Source organism: Brassica napus, chromosome A2 (assembly GCF_020379485.1).
Source record: "Brassica napus cultivar Da-Ae chromosome A2, Da-Ae, whole genome shotgun sequence".
Taxonomy (NCBI): Eukaryota; Viridiplantae; Streptophyta; class Magnoliopsida; order Brassicales; family Brassicaceae; genus Brassica; species Brassica napus.
In genome coordinates, this window is record NC_063435.1 from 26,192,651 (window position 1) to 26,213,126 (window position 20,476).

The 20,476-nt window shown below is 35.4% G+C and overlaps 4 protein-coding genes across 4 annotated transcripts; all 4 read right to left on the reverse strand.

Annotated features, from left to right (window-relative positions):
• Window positions 1–2,583: 2,583 nt before the first annotated feature.
• Window positions 2,584–3,555, reverse strand: LOC106399308 (40S ribosomal protein S27-2). Its single transcript, XM_013839783.3, has 4 exons — window positions 3,436–3,555; window positions 3,249–3,350; window positions 3,142–3,170; window positions 2,584–2,952 (listed from the first exon to the last, which is right to left on the reverse strand). Exons 1-4 carry the CDS (start codon window positions 3,436–3,438, stop codon window positions 2,832–2,834), a joined length of 255 nt encoding a protein of 84 aa, XP_013695237.2. The 5' UTR covers window positions 3,439–3,555; the 3' UTR covers window positions 2,584–2,831.
• Window positions 3,556–4,323: 768 nt separating this feature from the next.
• LOC111207396 (chaperone protein dnaJ GFA2, mitochondrial-like) lies at window positions 4,324–7,865 on the reverse strand. The gene is made up of 18 exons (XM_048745332.1): window positions 7,596–7,865; window positions 7,428–7,521; window positions 7,263–7,337; window positions 7,101–7,192; window positions 6,932–7,015; window positions 6,819–6,857; window positions 6,627–6,722; window positions 6,466–6,510; window positions 6,286–6,373; window positions 6,136–6,200; window positions 5,966–6,040; window positions 5,735–5,807; window positions 5,413–5,504; window positions 5,258–5,329; window positions 5,086–5,142; window positions 4,885–4,933; window positions 4,707–4,773; window positions 4,324–4,606 (listed from the first exon to the last, which is right to left on the reverse strand). The coding sequence occupies exons 1-18, from the start codon at window positions 7,680–7,682 to the stop codon at window positions 4,513–4,515; spliced, it is 1,344 nt and encodes a 447-aa protein (XP_048601289.1). The 5' UTR covers window positions 7,683–7,865; the 3' UTR covers window positions 4,324–4,512.
• Window positions 7,866–7,951: 86 nt separating this feature from the next.
• LOC106399890 (laccase-15-like) lies at window positions 7,952–12,638 on the reverse strand. The gene is given in 6 exon segments (NM_001316030.1): window positions 7,952–8,257; window positions 8,612–9,550; window positions 11,575–11,703; window positions 11,777–12,021; window positions 12,274–12,425; window positions 12,512–12,638. Coding segments are annotated over 6 exon segments (1,680 nt in total). The 5' UTR covers window positions 12,593–12,638; the 3' UTR covers window positions 7,952–8,123.
• A 1,433-nt stretch (window positions 12,639–14,071) lies between these two features.
• On the reverse strand, window positions 14,072–19,949 carry LOC106402247 (MMS19 nucleotide excision repair protein homolog). The gene is made up of 20 exons (XM_013842942.3): window positions 19,696–19,949; window positions 19,538–19,600; window positions 19,410–19,464; window positions 19,238–19,335; window positions 18,995–19,153; window positions 18,848–18,907; window positions 18,356–18,544; window positions 18,205–18,258; window positions 18,047–18,133; window positions 17,203–17,911; window positions 16,724–17,103; window positions 16,520–16,593; window positions 16,220–16,325; window positions 15,315–16,120; window positions 15,060–15,135; window positions 14,877–14,988; window positions 14,730–14,806; window positions 14,540–14,620; window positions 14,388–14,467; window positions 14,072–14,312 (listed from the first exon to the last, which is right to left on the reverse strand). Exons 1-20 carry the CDS (start codon window positions 19,765–19,767, stop codon window positions 14,279–14,281), a joined length of 3,372 nt encoding a protein of 1,123 aa, XP_013698396.2. The 5' UTR covers window positions 19,768–19,949; the 3' UTR covers window positions 14,072–14,278.
• Between the last annotated feature and the right edge of the window lie 527 nt (window positions 19,950–20,476).

Here is a 20,476-nt window from a genome sequence, read left to right on the forward strand (position 1 = left end):
TTCAAGGGTTTATATAGGAGTGTACTCAAAAGGTACGGTAACGAGTCATGGCTTTATGAGTCTTGTCGTATTGTTTAAATTTAATTAATGGCTAAATGGTTTACTTAATGGCGGAGCAATCTTCTCACAATTTGACACGTCGAGATTACACCATTTGATGTAGTGGATGACTTACTTTTTATGTTTAACTTTTGGCTTTATGTCACGTTGCCTTTCATCAAACTGCATCGTGCCTACAATTTCACAAACGTATGTAATTGAAATGTCTTTTACTTTGTTCAAGATTCTCGAGATACTAATTTTATGTTAATTTTATATATAAATGTGACCTAACGGGTTACTTTGGAGATGAGTCAGATAGGTTTTATTTTCATATTTTAAAGTATCAGACCTACCATTAAATTTGAAACGAATAAAAATGTTTGCTTAACTTGGTTCATGTTCGCTACGTCTTAATAGATGTGCAACAACATGTGTAAGTAGACGTGCAGTCGCAGAAGCCCATGGAGCGTCTTTAGCTGATTGTCTAGTGCATGCATGAGGAGAGAATTAGTACGGCGAACTAACTATGTTAATGTTTTGAAGGGTTATTTAGGTAGATAGCCTTTAAAGGTTTATTTGTACAGGAGACCTTAAATAAGTTGATTTGTTTGTGTTTAAGTCAAATAGTAACTAGTTTTTGTTTGTCATCAAACAAACTCAATTAAAACTTTGCAAACATCAAGCTAGTTTGTGTTTGAGCTCATACATATTTTCCGGACTAAAATAGAAAGACAAATAGTATTCCACGGTGGAAGCACCGTAGCCTATTGGTTAAGGTTTAAAGGCTTCTACACCCAGGTCTGGGGTTCGAATCCCAGACTATGCAATTTATTGCAGATTACAGGAAATCCAGGTTTCAAGTCCTGGAGAGAACGGTTTATTAAAAACAATTATGCAGACTACAGAGGAAAGGCTTGCAAGGGATCTTCAACATGGTGCAAGTAAATCTGGTCAGGCGTGGATCTTCATAGGACGGCTCAAGTGATGCAGTTAGGCGTAGGTCTTCATAAGGCAGGTAGTATTGTCGGTTGTCGAATCGTCTATGTAATCTTTCCTATATCATAATTGTAAAATCATAATAAATCAGCGTTAAAAAAAAAAAATAGTATTCCACGTGGTGAGAGGAGTCAACCATCTTATGTCGTTCAGATCAAGTATCATGTTAAATAATGCAGTCACAAAAAAAAGCATACAATTCTGTTCTTTGGTCTATTTATTTATGATTTTTTACCAACGTATCATACTTGTTAACTAGTATTGCATCTGATAACAAATTAAAACTCGCTATTCATGTCATATTCACAAGAAGTCCAAACCATTTTCCATTTCTGTTCAAAGATTTGATTGAATGACGACTAGTCGAGTTATTAAATGTGATTAACTTTTCCTACAAAAGCAACTTTACAACCAAATCATCAAAACAAAAGTGTTATTTCTTACCTAAAAGAGGTTTCATAAAATTTATGAAAAAAAAGTATCAGAATGGGAGAAGATGCTTGGGTAAAGTTACAGACAGCTTAAGCTATCCAGCGGCGACGTAATTCATTGTACTTCTCTTAAAATCGTAGCTTCTTTCTTTATTAAAGTTATTCTTTATTTTCTTATTAAAAACCGGAAAAGGAAACTGATTGCCATGTGATGGTTTTGTATAATTGTATAACTGGAAAGTGCTTACGTACTTTGGTCTCACATTTCAAGGCGCCGCGAGTTTTCATGCTCAATTATAAGATCCTCTTTATAAGATTCTCTTTCACTCGTAACCACACTTGGATTCTTGTTCTAGTCTTCTAGATACTTTAGTTTTTAGACATTTTACTGTCTTGTCGTCTATCAACACTTGTTAAAGTATGTGATTCCAAATCCAAATCCAAATCCAAATATCACAAACTCAATAAGATGTTTAGTGGATATCCGGATTGAGGTTTTTAGATAGAAAGGAAAAAACAATATCAAAATCGCTGATTTTTAAACTTAAGAAAGCAAAAAAAAACGAAACCAAAAGTAAATTTTATCTTAAAGAAAATATAGCATGTGTCTAATATGTGAAGTGTATAGTTTAACAAGCAGTCGGGACTGTAAATATGAAAGAATTCTATGACCTCAAGCTGTAGATTTCATATCATATAACATGTTTGACGTTTCCAGTAGTCGCATAATCGATAAGAACATTTTACAAAACTAGATTCTTCTGAGTAATTAAAATGCCACGTTAGATATTATAACCAAGGTTTTTGGCTACATGCTTTAGAACAGCGCTTCTCAAGGTCACCTGTTCAAAGCTTGCCGTCTACAAGGTAAAATTAATATTTTACATGTTCTATAATTGGGCTCAAGTGGATAACATCCCGAAAGCCCACTACTATTGGCAATTAGAATAAGGCGGCCGAGATTGCTGAATAGATACCATTATAGCAAATGCTAAAAACAAAAGACGAGTCCAATTCATCAAATCAGAATCACTAATCTCCTGCAATACTACAAATGCTTTCCCACATGCCATTCAACAAGTCTTATATATAGAAGTAGAAAGCTTCCATAAGATTAAAGAAAGAATGGCTGTTTAGTGCTTATTCAACGAGTGACAAAACAACAGACATGTAGACAAGACAACAAACAAAGAGACCAGACAGTTGATGCGAAGCGAGAATGATTTTATAACTAAATGAAAGCAGAGGAATTAGACCCCAAAATCTTCTCATAATCAAAAAGGAAAGAAGGTCACAATACAATAAGAAGTACTAAGCAAACTGAATAAAGATCTTGACTTCCCTCACAGATGAATTATTCTTTCACTTCTTCCTGAAAGAGCATCCCTCAGTGAGCCTGGCTTTACCACCAGTGGGCTGGCACAGAACCGTCTGACAGTTTCCACACACTACAACTGTTTGCGAGTGGCTGAACACTGTCGTTCTGCAAAATAATAATTACACTGTTTAGTCTCTTTGCTAATACTAATCTCTCCAATTAATAATAAAAGTCAAACAGTGTTCTTACAAAACACTAAACAGATTCTTCCTAACACTGTAATAACAATCTATATTCAACACCTAAACTAATACTCAACATACGAATCAATGAAGAGAGGATTAGAAAACTCACATGTTGAAGCATCCCTGGCACTTAACGTCCTGAAACACAAACACAAACACCGAACATCAGACTTAATTGTGTCTTAGTGATTAAAGAGAGAGGGAGAAAGACGTTACCATGAAGAAGGAGTTAGGAGACTGCACGAGACGCTTGAGCTTGTGCTTTCTCTTCTCGAGCTCAGCTGGAGGGTTGAGCAGATCGATGTCGTTTTGGAGAACCTAAGAGAGTTTAAAAAAAAACTCAGAAAATCATCAAGAGGAAGAGAAGAGAGAAAGTACGAGAGACGGAGAAAGGAGATTTCACCATTGTTGCGTTGAGGAAATGCGACGAAGACGACTCTGTGAAAACCCTAGACGGAGGATGCAAGAGAAATCACTCTAAAATGCGGCGGAGGCAGAAACTATTTTTGAGGACTGTATATATATGGCTGTGTGTGGGCCTACGTTGGGCCCGATAGGCCCAGGCCCATTACTCGTTCTGGTTCGGATTGTAATGAGAACTATCCCAAAGACAAGTTCACCAGACATGTCTTCACTCCTGCTCCAACAGAGACTGAAGATTCAAAGCTTGTCTAGACTCTAGACTCTAGTATCAGTTTAGCATGTGTGCGTGACTCATGAGTCTACCTCAAATAACTTAGTGAAATAACATATTCGCCATTTGACATGAATGGAATCAATATTCCATGAATTCTACAATTAAATAGATAAAATACGAAGAAAATCATTCCATAAAAATTTTGATTATAAATGAGTGGAATGAATTCTATTTCTTTTTTTTTTTGTTTGTATTCCATTTTTATAATTCTATTTATTTTAGTTCCTTCAGTTCCTAAACATTTTTTACCAGTTACATCCATTGTATTTGCACGTTTGTAACATGTTAGATTTCATTAACAACAAAAAAATTGAGTCATAGTTGAAGAAATTGGTAGACATGTTTGGCTTTGTCATGGCCTATACATTTAGCAGATATTTCATGAGAACAATTGTTCTTTGATCTGATATATCCATGAGAACGAACTTGAGACTAAAGGAACTAAGATACCTTTGTTCCTGGAGAAGACATTGAAAACTAAAGCAAAAGGTTATTGCTGAACACCATAGGATCATAACTGAAAGTGCCTGAACAGCAAAGCTATGATATAATATATCTGACGTGTTCGACCCACCATTGTATCCACAGAGAAAATGGTCCAGACAAAATCTTATTACTTTCAGCGAGTAATATTGAAAAATGGTTCCACAATCAAATTTTCCATTTTCTATAGAATCAGTTCGAAGGAACAAAAACAAAAACGATACTCTTTCACTAATTCTAACGCAATATTGATCTCAATCATGTCTGACTGGTATATCGATTAAGAAAGATGGTCCAGAATTAGGAAGATGCAGAAGCAGTTCGCTTCTCATAATCGCCTTGCTCTTCTTTAATAAACTCCTCGAGCAGTTCACGCTGTCTTTGCGTTATATTTCTGCCAAATAACATAAACCAAAACATATAACAGATTACAAGATGCGTCAACGTGAAAAAACTACAGAGCTCTACTTGGGGATTTATGGGGGAGGACTTACGCAGGGATGCTGACGTTGAAATGCACATATTGATCCCCAAATTTAGTTGACTTTCTTGCTCTAATACCTGTTTTTTTGTATAGTATTTCATTTGATAAGTACACAAACAGAGAAGATCACACTCACAGTTTCAAGGATTCTATAACTGACGACACAAGGAAGAAGAAAAGAAGCTCACCTTTATTTCTTAGGACTACCTTCTGACCAGGTTGGGTTCCAGGACGGACCTGCACCAAAAAGAGTTTCCAAGTTTAGAATTCTAAGGCAGTTCCAAGAGCAGCCTTTAAACTAAACTGAAACTGTAATTAACTAGCAATTAACCGGCAAGTTACGGTAAAATTTAAAAACATGTAAGAAATGTGAAAAAATATTCAGAAACCTTCACAACAACATCACCGGTGAGGGTTGGAACTTGAATGGTTCCTCCAAGAATGGCCTGACAAGATGAAGAATATACAATTAGTTAAAATTGGTCTCATGGACACTACACTAGAAGTTCAAAGCACCTATGAACAATTTAGAGACATGATTGATAAGAGATGTTACTTCACCTGAGTAACACTGATAACCGAATTCACATGAATATCTGATCCCTCTCTGCGGAACACGGGATCTTCACGAACCTTAAAACGAACACAACCGAGTTATTGAGAATGTTACTCAACTATGATTGTCCATTGGAAAGGTTGTAACTAAGTAAAGTCACCTTAAAAATAACATATAGATCTCCAGGTTGGTCACCATCAGGATCAGCCCCACCAGACTTTGACACCTTTAAGGTATCAGTATTGTCAACCCCTGCAAAGATTCAACAAATGTGTACAACTCAAGAGCTTGAAGGAGAGTGAAGACTACACAGACTTTTTTCAGTGCTCTAAAAATCGATCTCAAATCGGATTTAAACAAAATAAATTTTTCTAAACCGATAACACTTAAAATATCAATCTAGACATCCGCTTAATCAATAATCTTAATTAAAAGGTCTAGCGATTATGAATAATATATGCAAAAAAAAATAAAAAAATTACCTGGATCAATATTGACTTTCACTGTCTTCTGTCCTCGAACCACTCTACCCCCTCTACAGGATTTGCAAATACTCTAGCAAAACCCCAACATAAGAAAATTGATGAGTGGTCCAAACCTACTCAAAGGACCAAAACATTTGGGATGATTCTAATAGAAAATGGTATTATTTAGACATACATACACAGATAAACACTATTCATATGATATATATAAAGTGTAAAATGACATACCGAGAAGGTTTGACCAGCTCCACCACACTTATCGCATGTTCGTTGGATGCTTAACATACCCCTTCTCATTGTTGTCTGCAAAAACGTAACTGTCTCACCTTAAAAACCATTTAAAAAAAATAATCATAATTACAGTGGCCAAACTAGAGTTTTTGTAACATGACACTGACCATCCCAGAGCCGTTACAGGCTTTACATCTCTCACGTTTGGTGCCAGGAGGAACACCTTGTCCACCTAAATGTAAGAGGACGAACAAAAATTATAACTTTAGATTGATACAAATATCAACATATAAATGATTGTAAGAGTATATACATACCACAAGTGTTACAAGCAAGTTCGGTTTGAAAAGTCACGGTTTTGGAGCATCCTTGAACAGCTTCCATGAAAGAAAGCTCAAGCAAAACCTTACACAAGGAAGAAAAAAAATAAGAGAAAAGTATTAATCATGGAGCATAAAAGTTATTCTTAGAAAAAAAATAAGCAGATGGTAATATACCTTGACATCTTGGCCTCCGAACTCTTGCTTGTTCCTGCTGAAGATCTGATAATTTAAAAAAGAAATAGTGTTTTAACATTTGCATTCAAAATATCAACGAATATGAACTGTAGAAAATATTATTTTCTATGGAACATATTAGATGAAAATAAAAGTATTACATCGAAGATATCAAATGGATTAAACCCTTCACCGAAACCTCCATCATTTGGATACCCACCGCCGCTAGCATTTTGCTCAAATGCTTCATGCCCAACCTGCAGACATTACAACAAACTTATATCACATCTGCACAAACACTACAGCTTGTAATAACGAAATTCAAAATAAAATAAAATAAGAGGCCTATGTACCTGGTCATATAGGTCACGCTTCTCCTTATCTTTCAAAATCTAATCCAAAAAAAAAAAAAAATTCCCTTCAGTATAAGATTCTAAGGGATGATACTAAACAAGTTCAAACTCACTTCATATGCTTTTGAGACCTCCTGGAACTTCTTCTCAGCTTCAGGGTCATCTTTATTCATATCAGGATGGAGTTTCTTAGCTAGCTGCAAAAAGAAACAGCATCAACCAATGAGAAACAAGCAGACCTATCAAATGAACAAACTAAACGATGCAAGCACACAACCATACCCCATAATAAGCCTTCTTGATTTCACCATCTGGAGCATTCTTGCTCACTCCAAGAACTTCATAGTAGTCCTTAGCCGACATAAACGAAGAACCTGATTATTCAAAAGAACGTTAGAGATTCAATTACAAAACTGTCAGAGACAAGGAAGCTCCAAGGCTAACCTGTTCCATGAATAGACCTTGTCGAACCAAAACTAGAATTAAAACCTCCAAAATTGATCCATTTCCGACCATCCCCTTCATTACAAGAACATAAAACAATGTCAACCTCTCCGACAACAACTCAATTAGACTCATTAACACACAAAAACCAATTCACAAATTTACCAGATTTGGAAGCGTAATCTCCAAGAAACTTGGCAGGATTGGTAGTACCAGTATTCAATCTCCTAAAGCTCCCGATAGCTACTCCCCTGAGTCTCTGCAGATTCCAAAGAACTGAGTGTGTGAGAGAGATAGAAAGAGAGGTAAAGAGAGTGAGAGAGAAGAACCAACCTGATTGGTTAGATCTTGTACAAGAGTTGAGGAGAGACATCGACGAGTCAACAAGCGAAGAACCCTTGCGCCATTGGTAGGGATCATTCTTCCTCGAAGCCTTTAAAAGATTCGATTTTTATTAATATCTAATGCTCGAATTAAATGGAGATTTAAGGTTTAGGGGAAAGCATCAGACAGAACAGCCAACGACTTAAAACCCTAGCAAAACCCTGTTTTGGAAGATGCTGCTGCTTCAGAACTTTGTAGAAGACGCAGTTTCTGTTTTGTTCGCCACACAATGCCGGGTCAACCCGACCCGGAATATTATTACACATTTAATGGGCCCACCGGCCCATTAAAAAGCCTGAACTCAATTAGTAATGCTTCTTCTTATTCTTTAATCAACTTGTGGAAATTAATTCACACAAAGTTTTAGGATTATTACATTGGAGTAAATTTAGGTTATTACAACAATAATTTACAATAGATTAATGTCATTTTTGGTTAAGAGACATGATAGTGATTTTTACATAATTGGATTATTGATTAGTAACAAGGAGGCAAGTTAGGAGGTGGAGGCAGAATCTGCTGGTTTAGTCCTCTTCCATTCATGACAATGAAGACAACTTTCATTCCCCACGTGAGATGTCTATCAAAGTGGCAGTGCATGAACCATACCCCTACAAACACACAAATTACAAACATGACTATAATAATGAAGAAGACACCAAGGTAACGTTGATCTAGGTGTATAACGAGGACCATGTCCTTCACATATGCAAATGGAACTTTCTAGAATTCTAAAATTGTAAAGAGTTAATATAAATTACATAAACCTTAGTTTTTTTTTATCGTTCATATTTTGTTTGGCTTTTATTTCTTGAAATGATATACATTTTTAGAAGAAACAATTATTTATAAACCTTTGAATTGTTAAAAACAGAAATTTTATGTAAAATGTTTGTAGGTCCAAAAATTTAAGGGCCGGGCATGTTTATAATAATAAGCTTGTATGGATAATGCAATTTACGTACCAGGATTATCAGCTATGAATCTGATAGCGACCCAACCGTTTCTTGGCACAGTCGCAGTGTTTATGTACGGAGGATCTTTGAGATTATAGTTCGACGGATCTTCAGTTACGTTATAGTTACCAAACCCGACACCAACCTCGTAGAAACTAAAACCATGGAGATGCATGGGATGATCGATTCCACCACCAACTAAACTCGTCCCTTGGAGAACAATCTCAACACTTTCCCCAAACTTAAGTATTTTCACCTCCGTAGCAAATCTTGGAGTCTGCAAAAACAACGGTTGATCATCCGCGGTAAAGTTGAAAACCAGCGGTGGAAACTCCGGAAACCGCGTTCCGTAAACGCCCCTAATGTGATAATAGTAAGCTTTTAGTATGTCCACGTGACTTGGTGTAACGAACGATATGTTGTTCATACTCGCCGCTAGTCTCGACCCGTTTGGACCTTCACACAAGTTGTTGGGACACATAAGGTTGTTTATTGAAACCGTCGAGATTATTCTACGCGAGATCTTCACGGGAACTTGTCCGGAGTATAAGCATTTGATACTGGTGAAGAATCTAAACGCTGCTGATGTGTCATTGTAATAAGGAAGGTTTGGGTAGCGTTTTGAAGACGATGACGTTGAAGAGGTGTAACGTAAGATCCCTATAGTTGTGGAGTTGTTGAAGTTGATGTTAGGGTTGCTATGGTAAGCTCTGGCAGCCATGTAATAAGTACTTTTTGGGTTTTGGTCGGCGTGTAATAACAAGTCTAGCGTTTGGCCTGGAGAGATGGTGATGTAAGTAGCGTTTATTGGTTTGGTGTAGTGGCCATCGGCGGCAACCACGGTGAGGTTGTGTTTTGCGATTGCGAAGAAGAGGATTAAGTTCAGTGCGGCGTTTACCATCCGAATGCGATAGGTTTTGCTTTTCTCCACCATGAGCTCGAATGTATCTGTTTAGCATATAGATATGCATGTCAAATAACGAATTATTTAATAAATTTAAACTTTAAACATATGCATATGCATATGCATAATGCATTCATATTGCATTTTTCAAATATATAACACAATGTATTAAAAAATGCAGAGACAGCTCTTTCGGTTGAATTAATATCCCTCACGTTTTCGTTATATATCAATCAGTGAGAGACTCACAATTCCTAACGAGTTTAACAACCAATATAATCAAATACAGTTAATATCTGATCAAATCCAGATTAACTAACCTATATATGTACCTAATTGTAAAATTTATTATGTTTTCATCCCCTATATATTATTTGAGAAGCATTGCAACATTTTTTTGTAGCCACATGTCATCACTAGAATGATTCTTAGAATCCTTAGAGAAATAGGTTGGTCCATCTAAATATATAATAAGCTTTTTATTTAACCAAAGTAAATACATTATTAATGTGCTTCATTATTTCCTTAAATAACATTACAGAATTGCCTAATGTGACTAAAGTATATATGACAATTAATGATTTTGAATAATAAAGATTTGATAAAAATAAGTGTGTATTATAATTATATTTGTTTAATTTTAAGCTATTAAAATAAATTAAACAATTATAGTAACCATATAATAAAATTTTTTAAAAAATTATTTATATATTATATTTTGAATTTTTAAAAACGAGTATAAATTACTAAAACTGTTAAAAGTTCCACATTCAAATTTTGTGATCTATGATTTAAAACTTTTGTTATGACATGATACAAATAATTAAAAAATAATATAAGTTGAAAGTCTCATTTAATAAGTATCAAAAATAAAAGATATATAAATATATGTATCATTTTAAATTAAACTATATGCCATATAAAATACATAAATATCTTAATTTTGAAATTTACTTTGAACATTTTTTGATAAAAAAATTGAAAAAATATTGACAACTTAATTTTTCTAAATATTATAAATTACTTAAACCATTAATTCCACAGTGCAAATTCTGTTATCACTAATTTAGACTTTTTGCTATAACAAATACAAATGATAAAAAAAAATATGAGCAAAAAGCATCATCTGATAAATATTAATATTAAAATATACCATATATGTTACTATCATTTAAATTTAATTATATATCATATCAAATAGAAAAAATATTTTTTCGATTTATAAAATTTATTTATATGTTCGCACCAATTTAATTATATAAGTAGTAGATAATGACTTTTTTATTCAATATATATTTATTATTTCATAATATGTTATAAACATATAATATATAAAATAATTTATATACATAATATTCATCCCGCGCAAGGCGCGGGTCTTAACCTAGTATTATATTAGAAAGAAAGGTAACGATCTTTTGCTTGCATGCAAACATAATTAATTAACGCTATATATTTTGTTTTATCATATCTAAAACTATATTCAGTTTTCTTAACTAATGGACATTCGAGTGTCTGTAAAATGAAACATATATATTTCTCTATCTGTTTAAACTAAAAATCATGATAAAATTATTTTACGGATAATTACTTAAAGTATATAACGTTTTAAAGTAACTAAGTTTGGAAAAAAAAAATTTTGTACTAAAATGTGTTTGATCAAACACTATGATTAACTAATTAGATGAGTAACTTTTTGAAAACATGGACTTTTTATTTATTTTTAGATTACTTGAATCTGTTAAAGCAAAATAACGATTACTTAAAACAGATGCTCATTTGAGTAATTTTATTTCATTACCCGTACATGTCTTTTCATCTCCATTAAAGTTGGGTTTATTTGTGAAATAAACAAAAGAAAAAGGAAAATTAGATTTGTAATAAGATGGTAGAGAGAGATAGGAAGAGAGAGGGTAGGGTTTTGATTATTTAGTGAATTATAGTTTTTTGGGTTATTGGGAATAATTTCCCTTTAAAGTTTTTATCCAACAGTTCTAATCAAAAACCAAAAAAAAAACTTTAAGAAAGTACTCATTACATGAAGGGATAAGATTATTAATAATAAAACCTGATTTAGAGCAAGGATACAAGAAACCAGGATGTCCATTGATGGTCAAAGCATCGGAAACATTTGGGTCACCTCCTGTCCTCATGAACAGCTCCACTACTTCTCTCACATCCTTCTTCCACCACTCTCCTAAACATTTTTATAAAATTTTAAACATTTTGTTCAGTTAAGAAAAGTATATAGTATATGCTTTGTTTTGTACCAAAAATCAAAGGGACTTCGTGATCCGATTTTGGAAAAGGGAGGGATTTCGGGGGCCGAGGATACACAAAAATAAGACCGTGTACGGTAGCACGCGTCCAAGAGCTATGAGCATGCCACCAAACAGTCGTCTCTTCGGTGGAAAATATGACTTCATAAATGAAATCAGACCCAGGTCGAATTGGGCATTGTGTGATGTATTCTGGTCCATCTGACCATGGGTTTCTCGGCTGCTCTACACCATGCCTGTATTTATTCAACCACCGAGAGAATCGTTATAGGTTTGTAATAGGCACGGTCGGATTCGAGATTGAGAAAACTATAAACATTTTGGGTTATTTTCAATAAATAATTTTTTTGACAATTCGGGAGTCACTTGATCTATTATAATAACTTTAACATTTGAGGACTAAGACGTCGGGATTGGCCAAAAATAGACTCTGGTAATTAGTATAATCTACTCAAACAGGGAAAAAGACGGTGTGGTTTTAGATTTACCAATGCATGGTGATATTTTCACTAGCTCGGTTACGAACGTTAACGTAAATGGTGTCTCCTTTGTAAACCTTTAAAGTTTGTCCAGGAAACCGACCATTAACTGTTAAAATCTTCTTCGTGCTACACAGTTTCTTATATGGAACTTCCTTAACCTGCCAGTAATCAACTCTTACTTTATGACCGATCCAAGTTAGTTTACTCACGTCCTATTTAGTGATCATTGAAAAAAAAAACTCACCGTGAATGTGTGGCGATGTGCAGTGCAACTACTGTAGAGGGAAAGAGAGATTAGAAAGTAAATGAACAAGGGATGTGACATTTTGAGAGTGCTTTAGCAAATGCTTATTGGAACAAAGGTTAAGCGGAGAAGATAGAGGCTTGCGTGTGTATTTTATATACGCCTCTCTCCACGTCTTTCTCAAGTTGGTTAGTTTCGTATATAAGAACTACGGAATTACAAATTTACAATATTAGTATGTTCTTCCATTGATGTTCATACACAAATCCTGTATTTATAACGTAAACGTTAAATATAAGATATATACTCCACTATATATATATATTATTACTAAAAATCATGACTATAGTCTATATATGTTGTTGATCAAAAAAAAGAAAGGTCTATATATGTTATATAGTAGTTTGAATAGTTAAATAATTTTATTAATTGTTTTTAACGATTTAATTAATTAAGGTACGTAAAACTAGCAATGTGTTTCTAGAACAATTTGCGAAATAATTTTATGAATCTGAATTTTTTTGGTCGACAATGACAATAAATGTAACATCTCGTTTGTCCAATTTTAACTTATGGGTTTCACATTGTCAACAAATATGTAACTACATCGCTTTGGTCAAACGAAACGTTCAATTTAGCTAAAACAGTATAGTCGTTAAGAGTGGGAAAATGAATTTTCATTAATTTGAGTAGTAGTTAAAAATTATTACTATGTATTCCAGATCATTTGAGAACTTTTAGGTGTATTTTAAACATCTTAAATTTAATCGCCTAACCCATTCTCATACCGTTCGAATATATTGAGTTACCTCAAACATATAACATTTCAACAGATATGTTGTACTTGTATAGGTATGTGACGAAACAATTGAAACTTATAATATTCCATTGCATTTATGTCACTATAAATAGTCGAAACTGTTACTCAACTATAGAGATATATCCTTGGAAATTTCTAATGTATCTAAACTACATAATCGAATCTTATTTGATATCTAACACAAACATGTTCGCAAATGGACAAGTTTGATTTCTAGTTAAACAACATTGAGTTTGATTAGTTGAAGCTTTCTTCCTTTATAGAAAATCCAAAACAAAAAAATATTTAGAAACTCGTTAACTTGTATTGTTGTGATGTTCGTAATATCCGTGAGCTAGCATTACCCTAAAGCGAAGGAGATGTTTATTACCTTATACCGAAATAATGTTATAAAGGTATCTTTGCGAATATTTGCCCAAGTTAATGTATATATGTACAACACTGAAACTTTTAAACCGAGACTGGTGAAATGTCGATTTATATAATCCATTACCGACAGACTAGAATACACTAACTTTTCTTCTATACTTCCCATACACACGTAACATTTTGAAATTTGTCAAAGCTAATCCTTAGTTTTATTCCAAGTGGTTTCAGTTGTCATGCTTATCTTCTAGCTCGGATTGTCCTCGAGAAATAGGGTGCCCTAGTCAAGATTATTATTTTAATTGATTTATATTTTAAAAAAGGAACTAGATGTAGTGTAGTCAAAGTCTAGGAATGACTCGATCAATATTAGATTAGATGAAGACTTGTCTATTAATATCCTTCATATATAACAGAATAGCAAATAGGGGTATAAATGTGTCATAAAGACCAAAAGACTTGAGACTCGAGAGGATACATGTGCCACTGCCCCTAAGGAAACTAACTCTATAAGAATACAGTAAAGATACTGCATTGCTTCAAGAAACATAACTTGGCTTCATGAATCTCTGAATCAAACTTCAGAAAGGGGTACTCCTGGATGAGATCGACGTCCTGCTTTTGACAATTCATCAGAATCATATCCCAAGATAATGGCTAATACGATGGATCAATTTAATGTTGACTTACCAAGCCTGCCTGCATTTAATCGCTTCTTCCCGAACTCTACGTTTTGGATCATCAAGTGCCTTTGTTACCGCTTGTAAAACCTTAAAAGCATACTTTCAAAGTCATGAAAACTGATTTCTTTCTAAAACCTGTGTTAAGATCTTTCAACTAACCTCTCTTCTGAAAGGATAGATTCTTCTATGGGGCAATTCCAACAAAGTAGCAAGACACTGAATCGCCGTCTCCCTTACAACCTGCACACCATTTTAACATAAAAGTCTACTTATAAGATCCAAGAATCAATCCCACTGGGAGCAAAAAGAAGATACAGAAGATGCTTATGCAGAGAAAATGATTTGTTACCATTAGATGTGGGTATGATGTAAGCTTGACCAAGCATTCAATGATTCTGTGTGCATTATCACTGACAGATTGTTGTCCTGCCAAACAGAGCAACGAGGTTTCATATAATGCAATAGCTTTCACATTCCAGCATCTAATTTTTCTTACCTTTAATATCAGTAAGCGTTCCAGATAAAACCAGTAATAGACTGAAAAGTGTTTCTTTATGCTCAGAGTCAACGCTCAAGACAGACAAGCCTTCCAGTATCACCGGGAGCAGCTGCACAGACAATGGTCTACTAAGAAACTGTTTATAAAGGTAGAAAATACAAAGTCTATCTTGAGGCTTACCTTTTTGGTATTGTCCAGTATGACCGTGACTGGAACATTTGATATAACATGCGCGAGAGCGACATGCAACATTGTTCTGAAACAATGACGAAACTAGTTAGCTGGAATTGGTTGTTACAATACACAGAAGTTTAACTATCTATAATGTGTACTTAAACTTGGCGCAACAACAAAGAAAATAAAACTATTATGAGTTTCATTCAAACCTACAGCATATAAAGAAGTAACTAGAAATAGAGTTAAAGATTGGTCTACCTTGAGAGTGGAGTCTGGGAATTCACAATCAACGACTCCAAAATAGGGACTGTTATAGAGAAAAACCGTTGCTTATAGAGTGGCCGTATAACTGCATGAAACTTTCTGTTCAGACACACTTCCGAATCAGACATTAGTGTGAGGAATGCATCAGCTGCATGTTTCAAGGCAGAAGGATGTAGAGCATTCCCGGAACTGTTAGTTGATTTTAAGCATTCCACAAGTACATGAGCTATCTCATTAACTCTTTTATCACCCCTCATGAGTAAACCTTTCCCAATCCACGCTAGACCTGTGATGGCGCGGGTCTGAAGGTCCAGCGAACCGTAGAAACCTAAACATATCTTTGCCAAAAGTGTCTCACTTCCACCGATACTTTTACTAGAGTCAACAGAAGAAGTATTGTTTCCAGATGCAGAACTCTCGTGAAATATTGTATCACATGCTTCTTCCAAACCCGTTCCCAATTTGTTAACCATTGAACCCAAAGCTTGAGCCGCTGAGATATAACCCTTGAGAGAGGATACCATAAACAGCTTTATAAGTGATTTCACATCTGCAAAGGACGCCATGGGAGATGCACCTATGACAGCCGACGCAAATAGTGAAAGTATCAACTCATCCCTAGTGGACAGGTCACGTTGTAAACCCTCTAACGCAGCAAAGGTCAGAGGTATCGACTCCATCGCTGGAAGCGTGCTTGATGAGATCACATTATAAGCTTTTTGGATTATACTATTCTGTGAGTCTACCGAAGCAACTCCTACAATTTGCCGCATTGTTTTCATTGCTGCCTCAACAAACTCCTGTAGTAGAAGAGCAATACATTCATAACGTCAACAACAGATTGAATCAAATCTACTTTGAAGAGAAACAATTGGTATAAATTTTATAGGAGCACTTACCCTGCCATTAAAATCATAACTGAAAACGACAGAGGATTCAATTTGATTCCACATACTGATAGCAAAATGCACCAAGCTTTTCTCGAGACCATCGATCTCTGTCAGACTATCGGAGGTCAAAACAAAATACCACAAATCAAGATTGAGGGGGAACGAAAAATACAGTATAAATTCATATTAAAACCAACAAGCAAGGCAATCGATAAGATGTATCATACATAATAGTTGGCTCTTTATAAACAACTAAGAGTCTAACTAAATACACACGCTGAAAAGCTAGTTTAAGAAAAGTTTGGGTACCGTGGAAGCAATTTATTGGTCACACACTCCAGGAGCTGAGAACAATTTTCGATTGACTTGAAGTTTCCATTGACCTGACAAGTGTTTTCCAAATAATAGTTAGATATGAGGAAGCTTTCAACCCTTGCTTGTTGGAGATAGAAACCACTTAACGAAAATATAATGAAAACTTTCCAATCTAGAGTCATGGGGGCAAAGACTTACACAGAAATCAGAGAAACTGGAACAGAAAGCTTCTTCAAATCCTTGAACCATTTTCTCTACATACGTTGGCCTAGTAGAGCAAACTTCTGAAGTTGCTTCTAATATCATTGGATGTGGAAGAGAACAATGACTAGAGCGAACCAGCGAGACCAAATTTTCTACAACTATACCCATGTAGCTCATAGCCTTTTCACTCTCATGATACTGATCAATAAATGAACCCATGCAGACCAGCGCTTTCAATGCCAGTTCCCATTTCACTGTTTTGGCACTATTGGCTGTGATGATTGATGTTAAAGTCGTCAATATCTTCTCGAATTCAGATCTCGATACAGGAGAAGAGCCGCCCCGGAACATACCCATAGCCAGCAAACCCTTAACTGGATATTGATCAAGGAAAAAAAATTAGTTAACAGGAATAAAACAAGGAAACCTAGAAGGATATGTTAAATATCTGTTAAGTAAGCACATGCATTCACCTCCAAGATATGCATCTGCACTACAGTCATCATTAGAGCTTTGTACTGCAGAAGTAAATGCCTCGATTAGTGAAACTGAGAACCTGTTAACTATAGAGCACCATGATTGCTGCGCGCTTTCAGGTGTTGAAGAATCTTCCTCAGAACTCGGAATAAGATCTTTTGATGCTGTAAGAAGTTCGATGCAAAGATGAAGACCTCCATGGTAGAGTCTAGTAGAAACCGTCGAGTTTTCGTTGTGCACAAGATCACCAGATGACGTTTTCTCTACAATCCCTAGAGTATTCATAAGGCGGACGAAAAAGGTTTCAAAGATTGTATTGCATGACTCAACAGAAGCTCTGGCAGACACAGACAGTATCTGACTGACAACAAGAACCTCCAGTTTGCTCGTGTCAAGCATTTCTTCATACCGCGAGTATCTAGAAATGGTATCGAAGATCATCTTTACACGTATATCATCAGCAACAAGACCTAAAAACGAGATATCTTGCTTAACAAGCCTCTGAAGGAGATTAACAGCTTCTCTGTGGATCTCACCCATTTCAAACCCTGGACTAGTGAGGGATTCTAGACCAAAGGACAAATCTGTCCCGGTGGAAGCATAAAGTGCATCTTTTATTGCCGACCAAATGCCTTCATAGTGCTTCTTCATTCTGCTTACTCCATAGTTCACAGCGCAATCTTTCAGACATTTCAAAGAATCAACCTAGACAGATTTTAATGGAACAAAAGTAACTATACTTGTCCAGCATCCAGAGTAGCAAATCATCTAGAAGGAGTATTTCCTCTAGATGGACGAAGATCTGATGTATTATAACAGAAAACCACATGTTCAACAAACCTTTGCGACTGGTAGAGAGGATGAAAGCTTTTCAAGAAGCAACGGAATAGCATACGGTTCAAAAAAAGGAGTGGAAGAGATTGCCAGCTGCAAAATTGAATGAAGTACATCAGTGAATTCAATATAATGTAAATAACAAATATTGAGGAAATACTCACGGATAGTCCCCTTGAGAGGTCTTCTCTTGGAATACTAGTTTCATCACCTTTTGTCTAAAATCCCAAGAGGAAAACACCAACTGGTTAACGAAAGAAGGATAAATCCATCATTAAATCGCATCATAAAAAAGGTTAGGCTTTTTAAACTCACATGCGTATAATGAAGTGGGAAGTAGCAACTTATAAACTCAAAAAGATCAGATGCCTCAGACGCAACTGGACCGGAGGGACTGGGAAACAATCGAGCCAAAAGCTCCACTACATGAAAAGCTACCATTAAGCATGGAGGGTCTTTTTCTCCATCGATGGCCTCGCATGTAGCATACACCATCAAATCTCCCTAGGAAAAATGATCGTTTAGTCAATCGGACTGTGAGAAAAAATGAGGAAAAGCCCACACCCCACAGTAGATATAAACAAAGGAAAACAGAAAACTAAGATGAAGTTCTTTGTTTGCAGAGAGTTATAAAATTAGGAGAACTAGGATAACCTGAACATGAAGCTTGTGACAAGATAAGAGCATGTATTACATATTTTCATATTAAAATAATTATATCAAATTTATTTGAAAACATTCCTCATACACTTAGTCTGAACTTTGGATTCTAAACTACGTATCCCCAAGTAGAGAGCATAAACATACCAAATTTATCATAGCTTCAGGGTATTGCTCTAGAAGGCACTCCAACAGTTCAAAACAGAGCTGCAAAAAACATTCGTAAGAAGACAAATCAATAATAAGGAACACAATGATTCAGAAAACAAAATGCTACTAGTAATAGTTTTACACCTTGCGATCATACAGTGCTAAAGACTGCACTTGAACACTCTGTGCCATTGACTTCGCCACAGCTTCTGCATCAACAGCAGTGACCAAACCAGCTACGCCTTTCCTCTTAATCAGAGCCAAGCAACCAGTAAGTGCACCGCGCACCGATCTCCACTCTGCCTGGCACAACAACATCAACATCACAATTTTTAAGAAACTGAATAATCACTGTACCCCCAACAAGAACTAGAAGAATCAAATCACCAGCTTAGCGGTAAAGAATCCAACGAGACTATTGACAACTGCATTGTCCAAAGGCTTAGGCTTTAGATAATCCAGCATCTCCGCAAGCAAGAGAATCCCTAACAAAAAGACAAACCCTTTCTCAGTATCCTAACCGTTACATTTAAAAACATTTCAAAGAGAACAGAACTACCTCGTGCTCGGACAACATCATCAGTGGTCGTCAAATACATGTCCATCTCCACGACCTACACTTCACACAAGAATACATAAGACAAGGAGATCACATAAGATGATGATTAAAAAGAATGTTTTTTTTACCAATTGGTTTATAGACAAGACACTCTTCTCCAAGGAAGTAGCAATCGCTCTCAGACTCTCAGCCTACACAAAAGTTCAAAATCGATTTCCACCACCAATGTGCAAACAACACTAAGGCGGGAGAAAGTATCTCAAGGAGTAAGTAAGTAAGTAAGTACATGGTGAGTAGGGGAACGAGTGACGTCGACGAAAGCTTCGAGATGCTCGGTGAGATTATTCAGTGCAGCCATCTTCGCACGGAGTTGAGACCTTAGATGGCTTCGATTTTGACCTAGGGGGAGAGAATTGGAACCAAGTCACGGCGGCGATGGCTGCAACAGTAGAGAGTGAGAGACGAGAGAGAGAGAGAGAGACGCGTGCGGCGGCCTCTGATGCTCAAGGAGGAGGGAAATAAAATAGAATAAGTTTTTTTTTGTGGGTTGAACACTAGTCCTTTATATATCAACCGACTGTAAATAAATATTTTCTTATTAATTACTTTTCTGTATATTGGTAAAAAGAGGAAAAAATAAGGGCAAATCTCCAAAATAGCACTTTTCTAAGTTTATATCACAAAAATAGCACTCAAAAACTAAAATGACCAAAATAACATTTTATCTTTTAAAAAATTTAAATTTTTTTATTTTTCAAAATTTAAAATCTTATCCCCAAAACCTCACTTCTCAACTCTAAACCCTAAAACCTAAACTCTAAACCCTAAACCTTAAATTCTAAAACCTAAACCCCACCCCTTAAGTGCTATTTTTGTGACTTTTGGCCTTGAGTGCTAGTTTGGGAACAAAAACTTGATTTAGTGCTATTTTGGTCTTTTTCTCAAAAAATAATTACTTTTCTGTATCAAAATAAACCATACATTACTTTTTATTTCACGTTTATGCGTAAAAAATGTATTCGTGTATTTCTTTATAATTACATTTTACATGCACATTCGTGTGGATA

Bases quoted from the DNA above. Each gene is read 5' to 3' on its own strand.
- LOC106402247 (XM_013842942.3), bottom strand. From the start codon at position 19,767: ATGGCTGCACTGAATAATCTCACCGAGCATCTCGAAGCTTTCGTCGAC. The intron at 16,326-16,519 runs GTACCCAAACTT...GACCTCCGATAG, and splicing joins ACCAATAAATTGCTTCCACG to TCTGACAGAGATCGATGGTC. The intron at 14,807-14,876 runs GTAAGAAAAATT...TCTGTTTGGCAG, and splicing joins AACGCTTACTGATATTAAAG to GACAACAATCTGTCAGTGAT.
- LOC111207396 (XM_048745332.1), bottom strand. From the start codon at position 7,682: ATGATCCCTACCAATGGCGCAAGGGTTCTTCGCTTGTTGACTCGTCGA. The intron at 7,522-7,595 runs GTTGGTTCTTCT...TGGAATCTGCAG, and splicing joins TACAAGATCTAACCAATCAG to AGACTCAGGGGAGTAGCTAT. The intron at 6,511-6,626 runs GTAATACTTTTA...TTAAATTATCAG, and splicing joins ATCCATTTGATATCTTCGAT to ATCTTCAGCAGGAACAAGCA.
- LOC106399308 (XM_013839783.3), bottom strand. The intron at 3,171-3,248 runs GTAACGTCTTTC...TTTGTGTTTCAG, and splicing joins CTCCTAACTCCTTCTTCATG to GACGTTAAGTGCCAGGGATG. The intron at 2,953-3,141 runs GTGAGTTTTCTA...ATTATTTTGCAG, and splicing joins TGCCAGGGATGCTTCAACAT to AACGACAGTGTTCAGCCACT.